At 35.2% G+C, this 15,170-nt stretch overlaps 2 protein-coding genes across 10 annotated transcripts in view; one reads left to right on the top strand and one right to left on the bottom strand.

Annotated features, from left to right (window-relative positions):
* The window catches only part of LOC135211081 (kelch-like protein 20), a 142,938-nt gene extending 129,348 nt beyond the window's left edge, over nucleotides 1-13,590 (top strand). For 5 of the 7 annotated variants that reach the window (XM_064244147.1, XM_064244143.1, XM_064244148.1 and 2 more), the window contains one exon: nucleotides 1,194-1,684. The gene's annotated coding sequence lies outside the window, so the exon portion shown is untranslated. Of the gene's footprint in view, nucleotides 1-1,193; nucleotides 1,685-8,872; nucleotides 9,346-13,430 lie in introns of those variants that run through there. The other 2 variants (XM_064244145.1, XM_064244144.1) reach the window with 2 other exon arrangements.
* Nucleotides 1-15,170, bottom strand: part of LOC135211080 (filamin-B-like) — a 270,141-nt gene that overhangs the window by 4,085 nt on the left and 250,886 nt on the right. For all 3 annotated transcript variants that reach the window (XM_064244140.1, XM_064244141.1, XM_064244142.1), the window contains 9 exons: nucleotides 14,591-14,746; nucleotides 13,586-13,739; nucleotides 11,611-11,772; nucleotides 10,483-10,863; nucleotides 9,890-10,056; nucleotides 9,480-9,686; nucleotides 8,205-9,086; nucleotides 7,965-8,063; nucleotides 2,195-2,315 (listed from right to left, as the gene is read on the bottom strand). In XM_064244140.1, coding sequence (XP_064100210.1) covers nucleotides 2,195-2,315; nucleotides 7,965-8,063; nucleotides 8,205-9,086; nucleotides 9,480-9,686; nucleotides 9,890-10,056; nucleotides 10,483-10,863; nucleotides 11,611-11,772; nucleotides 13,586-13,739; nucleotides 14,591-14,746 — 2,329 coding nt within the window. The remainder of the gene's footprint in view (nucleotides 1-2,194; nucleotides 2,316-7,964; nucleotides 8,064-8,204; nucleotides 9,087-9,479; nucleotides 9,687-9,889; nucleotides 10,057-10,482; nucleotides 10,864-11,610; nucleotides 11,773-13,585; nucleotides 13,740-14,590; nucleotides 14,747-15,170) is intronic.

Genomic DNA, 15,170 nt, shown 5'->3' with positions numbered 1-15,170 from the left:
TCTCTGTTCAGCAAGGAAATTACAAGATTAATGAGCATAAGGGAAAATCCCCAGCTCAAACCGGAACTCGTGCCATCTAAGGGAGTAATAACTACTCCATACCAAACTGACCTCAACCACTGGGTTAGTCTGCCAGCCTATTCTCTACTGACAAACAGCTCAATGGTGTGGAGATCCTTCCATTTGTGCATCTGCCACCAGACAGTGAGAGCAACGCTCTCCTTTTGGGTCAGCAAGGTTATACAGTTATGCTGCAACAAGATCACTACCGAGTAGCATATGAGCTGCTCTTGGGAACCTGTTGAGAAGCAATGTTTTCAACATTCCCAGAATATTGATTGGCAGATGAGGGAAGTCCAAGTCCTATGATCAAGAAAAAAAACCCATGAGCAGTCCTGAAGAGTGTTCTATGTCTTCTTCCAAGCTTCTATAAACCAATGCATTTGGAAGTAGAGAGATTTCAGCAAATTCTCCTGAAGGTGTGCCTGGCCCCTCTTTAATGTACTAGCACTTCTGTGGCTAGCACCAGGGGAGATGGGCTGTTGTGGTTAGCTGAAGGTGGTGCCTCGACATCACCATAGAAGCAATACTAGTGTAGGTCTACCAATAATGAAGACTAAGAGGCACCACTTGGCAATTTAAGTCCCCAGCCCTGATGTTGGTCATATTTCTTCTTCATAATGACAGAAAACATGACCAAAGAGAAATATATTATCAAATACATAGCATAAAAACAATTGCATGCAACTGCAAAGTAATTAAAGACAAAATAAACTCATTCAGGCCTATGGGCTGATAGAGAGAGAGCGGGAAGCACATCCCCACTATTCAATGGCTTAAGGATAGTGACTAATGTCAGCAGTTGAGTGAGTGAGGGGTACAGTATTACCCTATTTCCCCTTCTTAATCACCAGTTAACTACATAGCTATCATGTTCGACAGCCATTTCAATTTGTACTGATGGATACTCTTAATATAAAGGCAATGGTTTGTAGTATCTCTTTAGGAATAAATCACTCCTCCTAGGTGTATTTCATTACTGTGAAGAGAAAGCTATGGCTATTAATTGTAAGTTTCATAGAGATTTTAGTGATGATCCGAGAGAATTTTTTTTACATATCCTAACCATGGAAAATAAAAGAATTATCACTGCCAGTAGAAACTGCTTATGAATGCAATATTTCTTTTTAAAGGTTGCAGGCTGGAATGTGAAGAAGTCATTTTCAATGATCGAGCAGTTTGTGTTCAAGGAAGGAAGACCTATTCATATTTTGACCCTTGTTAGCCTTTGAATAGGAAGATCATTCCCTTTAAGAGGTTGGTGCAGGCTTGTGTTAAGCCATGATTTTGGTGATTACATCTGTGACAACTCCAGCCAGCTTAACTGCGTGAAATATGCATATAGATACAGTATATATATGTACTAATATATATGTACATAGTATACATAAGGCAAAATTGAACTAGAACAAAAGTTCAGTTCAGCCCTGAGAGTATTTGTCATTACTGTATAAAGCATGCATATTTTTTATGTGCTAATTTCTTTATAAATTTATGTAATGTTTGCACTAGGTTTATATAGCTAGTCACTTGGTTGTTTTTATAACAAAGACATGCTGCATACTATTAATGAAAAAATAATTTACAAAATTAATGTACTGTACTAAGTAAATCTCAAGTTTTTTCTTATGTTTCATTAATCAATAACTACTGTACTACAGAACATATACTGCATACTTTTATTACAAAATTTGTGTATTTCATGAGAGCATTAAATTCTTGAAAACATTGCAAAACTGATCTACCCCAAATATTTTAAAATGGATAATTGTATAAAGAATTGGTTATGTCATTAAATTGATGCGGTAACTGTAAGGTCAATAGCCATTTTTTAGGATTTTGCCCCCTTGCTATTTAACCTTCCATTTTCTTTCTTGTTACCTGGGTTATCTCAGCTTCTGAACTTTTGGATCACCACATATCCAACAGAAAAAAATTCTTCTTTTTAATATCTAGTATACTTTCTGCTCTTTCACTCATATGTGACTGCTGACATCATTGTTATGAATATTAATTTATCCCCAAGTTATATTAAGGCAGTATTAAGCATAAATAATGAGTGTTTGGGCAGGTTGTTAAATTATGATGAAAGCTGTTGATAGTGTACACTGAACTACTGTGTTATGATAATTACCTTTAGGCCCTCTGATTCTCACAGTAAGCTGACCTGCACCTGCACCACGCGTATCACAAATAAAACGACTCTGGTATGAAGCCAAAACTCCATGCTCAATGCCTGGGCCATATACACGGACCTGAAATAAAAATCGCTCTTAGGGGAAGAATCAGCTTTGATATGAATTAACTATTAGTAAGAACTCAATTAATCATGAGTTAGATTATGCAATTCAGCTTCACAACAAAACTGAAGGAAGATGAATATGGGGAAAGAGGTACAGTAACATGAGCAAAATTTAGAAGGAAAGATAGAAAAGAGAGATGTGAAAGAAACAAAGTTCAAAAGAAAAGGCAGAAAAGCTGTGAAAGGATCAATGTTTCAAAGGAAAAACAGAAAGAATGTGAAAGGAGCAAAGGTTATTAAAGTTGGAAATGGATAAATTAGTTTAAGAAAAAAACAAATACGTACTGGGAAAATGGCAGTGGTACTAATTTGGATTTGCTTAATGAATTGCTTACATGATTGAGGATCCAACAGAGGGTATGACAGAGAGAGCCCTTAAGATCATCTTCATTATTATTATTATTATGTAATAATATTGTCTATACGTATTGTCAAAAATACCAGAGTCCAAAATCCAGGGACAATAAGTAGTGTCCTAACCCTTGGATTGGGGTAACTGTTCTATATGCTTGCATAGGAATCAGTACATAGTGAGAAAGGCTTACCCTGGACAACCTTTTGTATCATGAACATTAGGCATATAAGGCCTACTGCATGCATAAAACTAATGCATCTGTATGCAATAGACTTTGCAACTTGTATAGAGAAAATTCAAATTGCAAAAGCTGTCAGTAGAAAATGCTGAGATTCATGGCTAGATTGCTCTGAAAAGTTCATATTAATCAAGCAGAAGAAATGCAACCAGTATCATAGCCCAGAAATTTTAGAGGAAGGTAATACTATACAGGCAGTCCCTGGGTTATGACGGGTTCAGCTTACGATGTTCCGAGGTTACAACGCTTTTCAATTATATTTATCAGAAATTATTTCCAGGTTTACGACACGTTCCAGGGTTATGGCACCTACAATGCTCATCTGGCACAAGAAATATGACACCAAAAAGGCAAAATAATCAATATTTGAAAGGATTTTTGATGAAAAATGCAATAAGAATGCAGTTTACATAGTTTTTAATGCAGCAAAAGCATTAAAAGTAAGGTTTTCTTAGGATTTTGGACGATGTTGTGGCTTACGATGATTTTCAGCTTGCAACGCGTCTCAAGAACGGAACCCCCGTCATAACCTGGGGACTGCCTGTATCAATACTTTCCTAAAAATTTTTAATTTAACTATTTCATGGTTACAGTGGACCCCCGTATTCGCGTTCTCCGGATTTGCGGACTCAAACATTCGCTGATTTCTCTTGGGAACATTTCCCCGCATTATTCATTGAAAATTCGCACATTCACGGTATTTTTTTATGATAAACATCCACAAATTCCAGGGTTTTTTTTAATCAATTTCATCATAAAATGCACTTTTTGTGATTGTTTGTATGGTGTTTTTACATTGCATGGAACCAGTGGTTATTCAGCAACGGGACCAACGGCTTTACGTGGCTTCCGAACCACGTCAAGAGTGAATTTCTATCGTCAAGAGTGAATTTCTATCACCAGAAATGCACATCTCTCACTCCTCAATGGAATGGCTGAGAATCTAACTCGAGACCACAGAGGTGGAACGCCAACACCATACCAACCACACCACTGAGGCGCTCTCACTTTTTATGATAAAACTATTAAAAAAACAAGTATGACAATTTAAGTGGGTTTTTCTTGAGTTTTAACTAACAAAATAGGCTGTTTTTAGCATTTTTATAGGGGATCAAACATTCGCGGGTTCTAACTATTCACGGGGGGGTCTGGTACACATCCCCCGCGAATACAGGGGGGACCACTGTATTTGGTATTATGATCCTGTATACTATTTATCATCAAGCCTAGGTAAGTAACTAAATAGGTTGCTTTACATTTTAATATCACTACGTACTGTAGTGATATTAAAACATCTGTATTATCCCTTTAAAGCCGATTGGACTTATTAAACGTCGATATAAATTGTCTGTTGGGTGCCGATTGGATGTATGGTACATCGATATAAAAAAGTTTTTTAAAAATTCGCGGAAAAATAGTTATAGGCCTACTAGGCGAACACTTTTGAATCACGCGCCTTGGGGGATGCTGGAAGCTCACGGATCAAGGCGTTGTTTTTTTTACAATCGTTATGCAGGCGCGCAAGCGCGAATTTCTTTCTTCTCGCACTAAAAAGTATCAGCGACACATCTCTAAAATTATTTTGTCACTTTGACATAATTTTTTTACCATTTTATATTAGCCATTACATGGAGTGTTATATATGAAAATGTGCGCAATTTCATGTAGAATACAACAAAAAAACAACTCATGGTTGTAACTTTTAACAGTTTTGAAATGTTTTCATATAAATAACGATAAGTGCCAAAATTTCAATCTTCAGTCAAATTTGACTCTACCGAAATGGTCGAAAAATGCAATTGTAAGCTAAAACTCTTATATTCTAGTAATATTCAATCATTTACCTTCATTTTGCAACAAATTGGAAGTCTCTAGCACAATATTTCAATTTATGGTGAATTTATGAAAAAAACATTTTCCTTACGTCCGTGCGGTAACTCTTCCGAAAAAATCATAAATTTTTTTGCCCGATTGTCGTAATGATTGCACCATTTTAAATTAGCCATTACATAAAGTTTTGTATATGGAAATGTGCACAATTTCATGTAGAATACAACTAAACACAACCAATGGTTGTAGCTTTTATCAGTTTTGAAATATTTTCATATAAATAACGATAAGTGCCAAAATATCAAACTTCGGTCAACTTTGACTCGACCGAAATGGTAAAAAAACGCAATTGTAAGCTAAAACTCTTACATTCTAGTAATATTCAATCATTTACCTTTATTTTGCAACAAATCGAAAGTCTCTTGCACAATATTTCGATTTATGGTGAATTTATGAAAAAAAAGTTTTCCTTACGTTTGCGCAGTAACTTTTCCGAAAAAAATCAGAAATTTTTTCGTCCGATTGTCGTAATGTTTGCACCATTTTAAATTAACCGTTACATAAAGTTTTATATATGAAAATGTGCACAATTTCATGTAGAATACAACAATAAACAACCAATGGTTGTAACTTTTATCAGTTTTTAAATATTTTCATATAAATATCGATAAGTGCCAAAATTTCAACCTTCAGTCAACTTTGACTCTACTGAAATGGTAAAAAACGCAATTGTAAGCTAAAACTCTTATATTCTAGTAATATTCAATCATTTACCTTCATTTTGCAATAAATTGGAAGTCTCTAGAACAATATTTCAATTTATGGTGAATTTATGAAAAAAAACTTTTTCCTTTCGTCCGCGCGGTAACTTCCAAAAAAATCTTAAATTTTTTTGTCCGATTGTCGTAATGATTGCCCCATTTTTAATTAGTCGTTACATAAAGTTTTATATATGGAAATGTGCGCAATTTCATTTAGAATACAACTAAACACAACCCATGGTTGTAGCTTTTATCAGTTTTGAAATATTTTTATATAAATAACGATAAGTGCCAAAATATCAACCTTTGGTCAACTTTGACTCGACCGAAATGGTAAAAAAACGCAATTGTAAGCTAAAACTCTTACATTCTAGTAATATTCAATCATTTACCTTTATTTTGTTACAAATTGGAAGTCTCTTGCAAAATATTTCGATTTATGGTGAATTTATGAAAAAAAAACATTTTCCTTACGTCCACGCAGTAACTCTTCTGAAAAATATCAGAAATTTTTTCATCCGATTGTCGTAATGTTTGCACCATTTTAAATTAGCCGCTACATAAAGTTTTATATATGAAAATGTGCGCAATTTCATGTAGAATACGACAATAAACAACCAATGGTTGTAGCTTTTATTAGTTTTTAAATATTTTCATATAAATAACAATAAGTGCCAAAATTTCAACCTTCTGTCAACTTTGACTTGACCGAAATGGTCGAAAAATGCAATTGTAAGCTAAAACTATTACATTCTAGTAATATTCAATCATTTACCTTTATTTTGCAACAAATTGGAAGTCTCTAGCACAATATTTTGAAGTATGGTGAATTTATGAAATAAACTTTTACCTTACGTCCGCGCGGTAACTCTTCCGAAAAAATAATAAATTTTTTCGTCCGATTGTCGTAATGTTTGCACCATTTTAAATTAGCCGTTTCATAAAGTTTTATATATGAAAACGTGCTCAATTTCATGTAGAATACAACAAAAAACAACCTATGGTTGTAGCTTTTATCAGTTTTGAAATATTTTCATGTATAAATGATGATAGAAAAAATTTGTCCTTCGGTCAATTTTAACTCAACCAAAATGGTCGAAAACTGCAATTGTAAGCTACAACACTTACAGTCTAGTAATATTCAATCAATTACCTTCATTTTGCAACAAACGGGTAGTCTCTAGCACAATATATCGATTTATGGTGAATTTTTGAAAACTGCTTTTTTTTACGTCCGCATGTTATGAATTCATGCATCGTTTTGTGATAATATTTTCTCTGTGTTGCCTTGATTGTTTTACGATGTGTTATATACCAAAATGATCGCAATTTAGTATATGTAAAATACAAAGAAAAAAATTAACTTGTTAGCTTTAACCGTTTTGCTCACTGCGCGATTTGTATACAATTACAGGCAGTCCCCAGGTTACGACGGTCTCGGCTTACGACGTTCCGAGGTTACGACGCTTTTCAGTTATATTCATCAGACATTATTTCCAGGGTTACGACGCCTACAATGCTCATCTGGCAGATGAAATATGACACCAAAAATGCAAAATAATCAATATTTGAAGGGTTTTATGATGAAAAATACCATAAGAATGCAATTTACATAGTTTTCATTGCACCCAAAGCATTAAAAGTAAGGTTTTCTTAGGATTTTTGACGATGTTCCGGCTTACGACGATTTTCGGCTTACGACACATCTCAAGAACAGAACCCCCTGCGTAACCCGGGGACTGCCTGTATATGAAATTTTTTTCGCGCTGTCATATATCCCAATATTTATATATGATAATATTTTTTTTTCATTTCTGATGGTTGTATACTAAACTTCAGGCAATGACAAAAAAAGGAGCCAAAAATTAACTCTTAATCTTGAAAACTAAGCGTGCTGTGATTTTTTAAAATGAACATTTTTTCTAATTCAGCGCTCACTCACGAACACCGCCGGCATACGGGAGACGATTTTTAAAATACCGCTTTGGCGTTTAAGGGTTAAGATTAACTAAAACAAAATTCAGCAGCGAATTTAACTCAAAGACTGCACACACACACAAACAGCTTCCTGTTTATGACTAAAATCTACCAAGACCAAATACAAATAAACATTACACATAAGATATCCCACATTATATTAAAAGCAGAATCTCTGCCACTATTTTAATCTGTTTGTATTTTAGTTTGATTCTAAAGATCAAACCCAAATTACCCTGGAACTTTTTTTACTGCTAACAAGTGAAAAAGTGAATGACAGAACTTATTTCGTGATAAATGAGACCCAGTTATAGATTTAGGGGTACTGACATAAGAGTCACAAGAGGAATGTCTGATCCCTAATAAAATATAAATTGCCTTGAAAAATAGGAGGATGTGATGCACAGAGGAAGGAAGGTAACCATAAGTCATGAAACTTACTTTTGAGGGATCTGGAGCTCCAGCTACTTTCAGTGTATAAGGGGAACCTGGAACGTGATCCCCCTCATATTTGATATTCAATGCATGACGGCCAGACTCCTGCCAAATAAAAACAGCATTAATTAAAGAATGGTAAAAAAAACTTTTTCAGCACTAGCAAGAAAATAAAATTTTTAAAATATATTCTTGAAATTACAAGTGAAAACAAGGTCTGAATAATGCATTATGCTACTCACTCACCTGAGGTCGAATATTTAATGTGAAAGTACCATCACCATGGTCATCTAGATCGCATAATGCCACTTTCTGTGGCCCTGTACACGTTACTGTAAGTTCACCAGGACCAGCTCTTCTAGTGTCAATGAAGGATTTAATTTCATGGCCAACCATGCCATGCCGTAATCCTTCACCAGAACACACTACTCTTGATGCATCTGCCACGCTTTCAACATTCACCTTCAAGGGGCAACCTCGTACCTGACGATCAGACCACATTACATTGAGTAAATAGGCTCCTGGCAACATTGGAGTATAAGCTGCATGCCAGATTCCACTCCCCTGGTGTGTCAGGGAGACTGATACATCAGCTTTTGTACCACTCATAGTAACATCTGGAGCTCCAGGACCAGCTGCTGACCCATCAATAATAAATTCAGATTGCTCACCACACCGTGCTGTAGTGATACCATGGCCTTTGAGTGTAACACGTGTGTGATCCCCTGTAACTACCGGTTCAGCCCATCCATGAACTGGCATGTTTGGTAGGGGTAAATTAGAATACCACAAGTGTAACTCATAAGCACCTTCACCAGGTGGGGTAAATATTAGGCGGGATCGAGATCCAGTCTGATCTAAACCAACTTCAATTGGCCTGCCTTCATGAGTCACTTCTGCTTTTAATTTTCCAGGTCCAGCTTCACTAACATCAAAAGCTAACCTCTTCTCTTCTCGAGGAGTCAGCTCCAAACGACCCTCTGAATCTTGCAAACTTGACCACCCACCAATCAGCCTAACCCGAGCTGGATCAACAATTTTTGGATGGAATGGACTACCAGCAACATCACGCTTGTTCCACTGTACACGAACATCAAATATCCCCACTTCATGAGGCACATACGTAACCTGTTTTCAAATATAATATTTGTATCATAACTATCTTTGGGATCACAAGCACAATGTATTTACATAAAGGATGAAATATGTACTGCCTAATTTGATTCTGACATGATGCAAATTGGATTATTAAACTCTGTGAGAACTTTCATTACATTTTCAATTACATTTTCTTGAAAACATGCAGCATTTACTGATAAATTACTTCAAAACTGCAGATACTTTGTAACTCAAAAATGCTTTTTTTAATAAAACAATAGTCAACTTCCTGTTTAATATCAATTTCAATGTATGTTAAAAGGACCAATACATGATTAAAGTGATGTAAAGATCTGCTTTTAGGCAAATGCAATGCATATTTGGAAGGTAAATGGTAAATGTTCTCAAACAATAAACGCTTACCTGGTAGAGACCTTCATCTTGCTTGCGCACATTGACACGTGCCACGCTATCAGGTCCATCCACTGTTACATGAGGTTCCCCAAGCAAGCCACGGCCATCAATAGTAAATGTAAGCGGTGTGTCTATAGCACCACCTTCCAAACCAGACCCCTTTACTGTTGCTAAGCCGGATTCACCTACATCTACAGTGACTGGAGATCCTGGAACCTGAAAAGAAGAAAAAACCAACAGGTAGTGCATTTTCAGTTACTGTGTAGTACAATATATAATCTCAGTTAATTCATTTCAAACATATCACCAGTAACTTTAAAATCAACTGAAGCTGTTTATGGATGTATTAATGTTCAAACATCTGCTCATCAAGTTTTACAGATGAATTGAGGACCAAAAATAAACGATATAAAGCTGACCTCTTCACCACCATAGAATATAATAATTCTATACTGTCCAGGTGCATCTGGGATCCATTCAACAAATTCACCAGATGGTCCAGTCTTGACCTCCAAAGGTGTCAGAACACCTGAAGGAGCTTCAACATTTACTTCTAAATCAGCAGCTCCAGCTTCAGATGTGTTCACTGTTTAAAGTAGAGAAAGTTTACCTGGTCATTTTACAAGCGACATGCAATAGCAAGATTTAAACACATTTCCAGTGTTTCAAGCAAGATTATTTTGTACATTAGAAATTTTATAGCCAGTTTTTTCTCTTAGCATTTTTCTCAATAAAATTTTAACTATCTCTTGAGTGTGTTACTTTATTTGTATTGAAAAAGGTTAATATCCAATATAAAAATGCAGTAGCCTGTAAGCTCTACACTACTAGGCCATACATTTCAGCAACTATTATACAGAGTATTTTTATTAGGACACAAAGTTCTATTAATTTCAACACCTTAAAAATTATATGTGCTCATGATAAAACAGCTCTGAGCTCTGAGCCTAACACTTAATTGATCATCTATTGAACAACACTTAAAAATTGGCTATGTTACAAATTTACTTACATAAGAACATGCATGGTTCTCCAACAGCAGTCACAGTCTTATTACTCTCCAAAAGGACTCTGGAGGCATCATAGGCAGTACATTGGAAGGGTGAACCTTTCACATGTGCATTGGAGCAAAGAACCTCAATTTTGTAGTTTCCTGGTGTGTGAGGAGTGTATTCTGCCAATAAATTACCATCCTTTTGCTGATAGCACTTTACTGGGACAGCCCAATCCTGTGGCCCAGTAATGAGGACATCAAAGTCTTTAGAAGGTTGATTTAAAGTTTCAATAACAAATGAAGTAGATTTGTTAACTCGTGCCTGATGTAGTCCAAGACCAGTGGCTGTTACTGCATGACCGGTGGCAGGGTTGCGCACAGGTACTTCAAACGGTCCACCTATAATAAAACAAGTTTCGGATAAAATATACTACTATCAGATTATCCAGAGTTAAGAAAATTTCAAGTCTTCAACAAAGTTTACAAAATCTATTGAGCATACTGTAACTGTATTTATTGCTACTTCCAAATATAGAAAAAAATACAAGCTTTGCTTTTGACAATGATTAACAGTTAGGTAAATTTAGACTGTTTCATTAAAAACCATTTAGTGAAATGTTAATCTTACAATACAGCCACTATCATTACTTTCATTACCGTTATCATTCTGATTACTATTCATTATATCTTGTAGGAGTAACTGAGATAACCAAAAATGCTTAAATAAAAAGATGTATTTAACTTAACACTTAAATACATTCAAAATCAAAACCTATACTATTACTTCCATTCTAATCACTTGCATATATTCTATCTCCAACAAATGGCTAAAGCTGTAAGTCACTCACCAACATTCTAAAGGAATAGCTGCATGTAAATAATTGCAATTGTGCCAGAAATATTTTAATATTTAAAGGCAAAAATACCCATAAATTACATAATAATATATTGCATCACTAGTCTTCTTTTCATATTTATTATTGAATTAATTATGTATGAAAATAGTTTTAATATCTTGTTCTTCGAAAAATACAGAAATATAAATATCAGGAAAATACTGTCGGACTACATATGTCAATACTAATCAGTAATATATTTTATTTATAAATTTTATACCAAAACAAATACATTTTATACAAATACTACCTTGAACTGGTACTCCGCTATAGCGCACATCAACCTTGTGTGGAATAGGTGCCCTTGGATAAAACAGAACCTGGTATAGCCCACCACCAAGGTCTCTTATCGAGTGTTTGACATCTTGGCCAGCCGCTCGCACACCTACTGACAATGATCCCCTGCCAGCACCTAGATGGGAAAAAAAAGTAATGTACACATTTTCATTTACAAAACTGGATTTTTGGCAGTGCATTTATTAGCCTTAAAGGCCATTCATTCCAATTCACGAATCTAAATTAAGTTAAATTAGTTAATGCTGGTTTTATTGAATGTATCCCTGTATGTGTGCTTTCTAAGCCACACAAATTGTACTGAATTTGGTTATTTTTTCTATGTATCCATTCACATGGCCTAACAGTGTAATTCATAATGCTATTTTAACTTGTCGTAGGAGATAACCTATGGAACCATTATCCAATACAGGCAAAGTTAAGTTCAACAGTTCAGATCCCTAATGGTCACATTAAAAATTTATTAGACTGTAATGGATGTATAAGGCAGTTGGGATGAATAATCTGATTCCCTTATGGCCCTCACCAAATGGAAAAGTTGAGAGAAAGAAAGTGGGGTTTAATTCCAAAACATGCAATAAATCCACCAATTAAAGGATCACAATAAATCTACCTATTAAAGGATGAAAGATTGTAAGAGTCAAGAAAAAGGGACACAAGAAAGAATTACAGAGCATGACATTAAAGGAAAAGAAACAGGCACAGAACTGTATACCCAATGGATTACAGATTTCCATTGAATGAATCTGGTGAGAGGTTATGCGAGCCGTATTACAAAGCTACCCATGAGGGGGGACTCATTGGGACAATGGCCAAAATAGTACCTATGTGAGACAAAGAAACCACCTAACAAAATTGCAGAGGAGATTTTATGGAAGAGGTAAGGCAGGGGCACTAACCAGACATATTTAACTCTGATGCAATCAAATCAAGGTGGAAACAAGATGATGTTCTCCAAATATGACAGCAATACTTTCACAATGACTTAAAGTTACCTTAACAAACATCATTATGATAAAAGCGAACAGGACAAGGGATAGGAGAAGTAAACAGGATAAGGGATAGGAGAGGGCTAAGAACTCGGTTGCAACTGTGTCTTGGAGGTAGTGAATATGACAAGTTACAAGAACTCCATTCAAATATATTTCCAAGTTCAGAGATGACAAATGAAGAAAGACCAAGGTTGAATGTGTGAACAAAATAGGTATGGAAAAGGAGGAAGACAAAAAGTGAAAGAATAAATCAACAACAAAATTGTCACCAGAACACAGTGCAGACTGGAAAAGATCATTTGAAATGATGAAAAAAGCAGTTGAGCCAATATTGCTGACAACCATAATAAAGTATGATAAAAGTCACCTTACTGAGAGGAGGAGAACAACAACCATAATCGGAGTTTGGCCAGCAGTATTTTTATTATTATTATAGAACATTATCATCATTATGTTGAACACTGAGTTCAAATTTAAAATTTCAGGGGGCTGGCCTTCACAGATGGTAAAAATGCCTACAATTATCCTTAGTTCATAGAAATAAAGTCTTTTTAAGATTTTGTGATAAGACCATTATCCATATTACTGATATAATGTACATATACAGTGTATGACTTACACATTCTTACTCACATGACAACCAATACTGCTTAATGTAAAATAACATCATGCATTTATGAAACAAAATTAAATTGGTGTAGTATATGTATATAGTAATTACATGAGAGTGGATATTACTTTCTAAGCCATGTCAAAGAATTAGAGTGGTCTGTATTTTCCTCAGGCTGTCTTATAACAGGAATATTAGTTCACTGGATTAAGAAGCTAGAGCTCTACCCCTGGCTACTTCCTCATAAGACCCCATCTCTTTCCCTAACTGAACCAGTGGCAATCAATTACACATCAGGCTTATTGGACCATCAACTATAAATTTCTTACCTGAAGCATCCACCTTCAAAGCACACTCCTGACCAGAAAAACATTCCCCAGAAAGCTGAAGTTTTACTCTTCGTGGATCAGCTGCCTCAACTGTGTATGGTGTACCACTAATAGGTGCACCCTGGTGTAATACTGCAACGCTGTAGGACCCCACCTGTAATCATATAAAATTTGTTGGAAAAATTCAGCCATCCCTAAAATGTAATAATTAATGAGGGTTAGATCACAATTACTTTGCTGTAAGTATTACAGTATTACGTAATTAGTATAACCAAATAAAATAATGTTTAATCTGGAAGAAATATTCCTATATCATGGTAACTTGTTTATAAAAAATATAAATATATATAGGGAGAAAATATATGAAATTGAAAGCCTAAAACTTGCACTTGTGGTATTAAAATATCAAATTATGAAGATTATTCTTGTATAAAGGGACATCATAAAATGGAATGATTATTACAAAAAGGCAACTGGCTGTTATATCAGAGCTTACTTTCTAAAATATAATGTATTACACTATTAAAACTAAACCGTCTTTCATATCTTATATTCAACTAAAGCACTTTACTGTCACTTTTATATATTCACAAAAACATGTCGAAATTTAACAGAATAAGATATAGAATTTAGGCCAAAGGACAGGTGCTGGGACCTATGAGGTCATTCAGCATTAAAACAGAAACTGACAGTAAAAAGGTTTGAAATGCATAACAGGGAGAAAACCTTGCGGTTGCACTATGAATCAATTGTCAGGAGAGGGTGGAAAGTACAATAGAATAAGGGAGTTACAGTAAAAAGGAATGAATGCAGCTAGGGGCCAAAGGGATGCTGCAAATAATTTTAAGTAATGCCTACAATGCACCACATGAAATGCACTGACAGCACTATACCCTCACAGAAAAAATTAAATTACAGCCCTTGTAGTAAGAATATCTTATGCTTGGCTTTTAGCCTAAATTTCATGATTCATTTATTCAACAACTATTGTAGTTGTGTTTTTACCTGGTCTGCTCTGTACTCAGCACGATGAAGCCCACTGCGTAATTTTACTAATCTAGCAGGGATCTGACCACCATCTGGGCCAGTGACTCTGATATCCAGTTCACCATCCAATCCTTTGGTGTCCACCGTAAAGGATGCTGTGTTACCCGTTACCACCTGAGAGAACACCAAAACACTGAGCCATGAAAATAAATCCATCCCCAAACAAAATACTGTACCATCAATTGTCATAACAATAAATTTCAATCCCACTGAACAGGTATGTACTGTGAATGTTTGAAATTCTTGACATTCTTTGCAGGGTCTCCCTAGATAATTTCATTCTCATAAGAATTCCTCCAAAAATAAAAAAAGTTATACAAAAATTGATAATGCCTCAAAACAGTATCCTGAACTAGTATATAACATGATACTGTACATTACTATTCTACAGACAGCAAGGTATAACAAACTGGCTAGTATAGAGTGCTAAACACGAGTGAGAGTATTACAGACACCATCTTAAAAGGATAATACTTGTAACAATGATTCTATAGCAATGTTGATGCAGCTATAATGTGAGCCAAAGAGAGAAAAGAGC

The sequence above is a fragment of the Macrobrachium nipponense genome, chromosome 4, assembly GCF_015104395.2.
Source record: "Macrobrachium nipponense isolate FS-2020 chromosome 4, ASM1510439v2, whole genome shotgun sequence".
NCBI lineage: Eukaryota > Metazoa > Arthropoda > Malacostraca > Decapoda > Palaemonidae > Macrobrachium > Macrobrachium nipponense.
The sequence above is the reverse complement of the archived record's forward strand: the minus strand, read 5'-3'. Positions and strand labels throughout refer to the sequence as shown.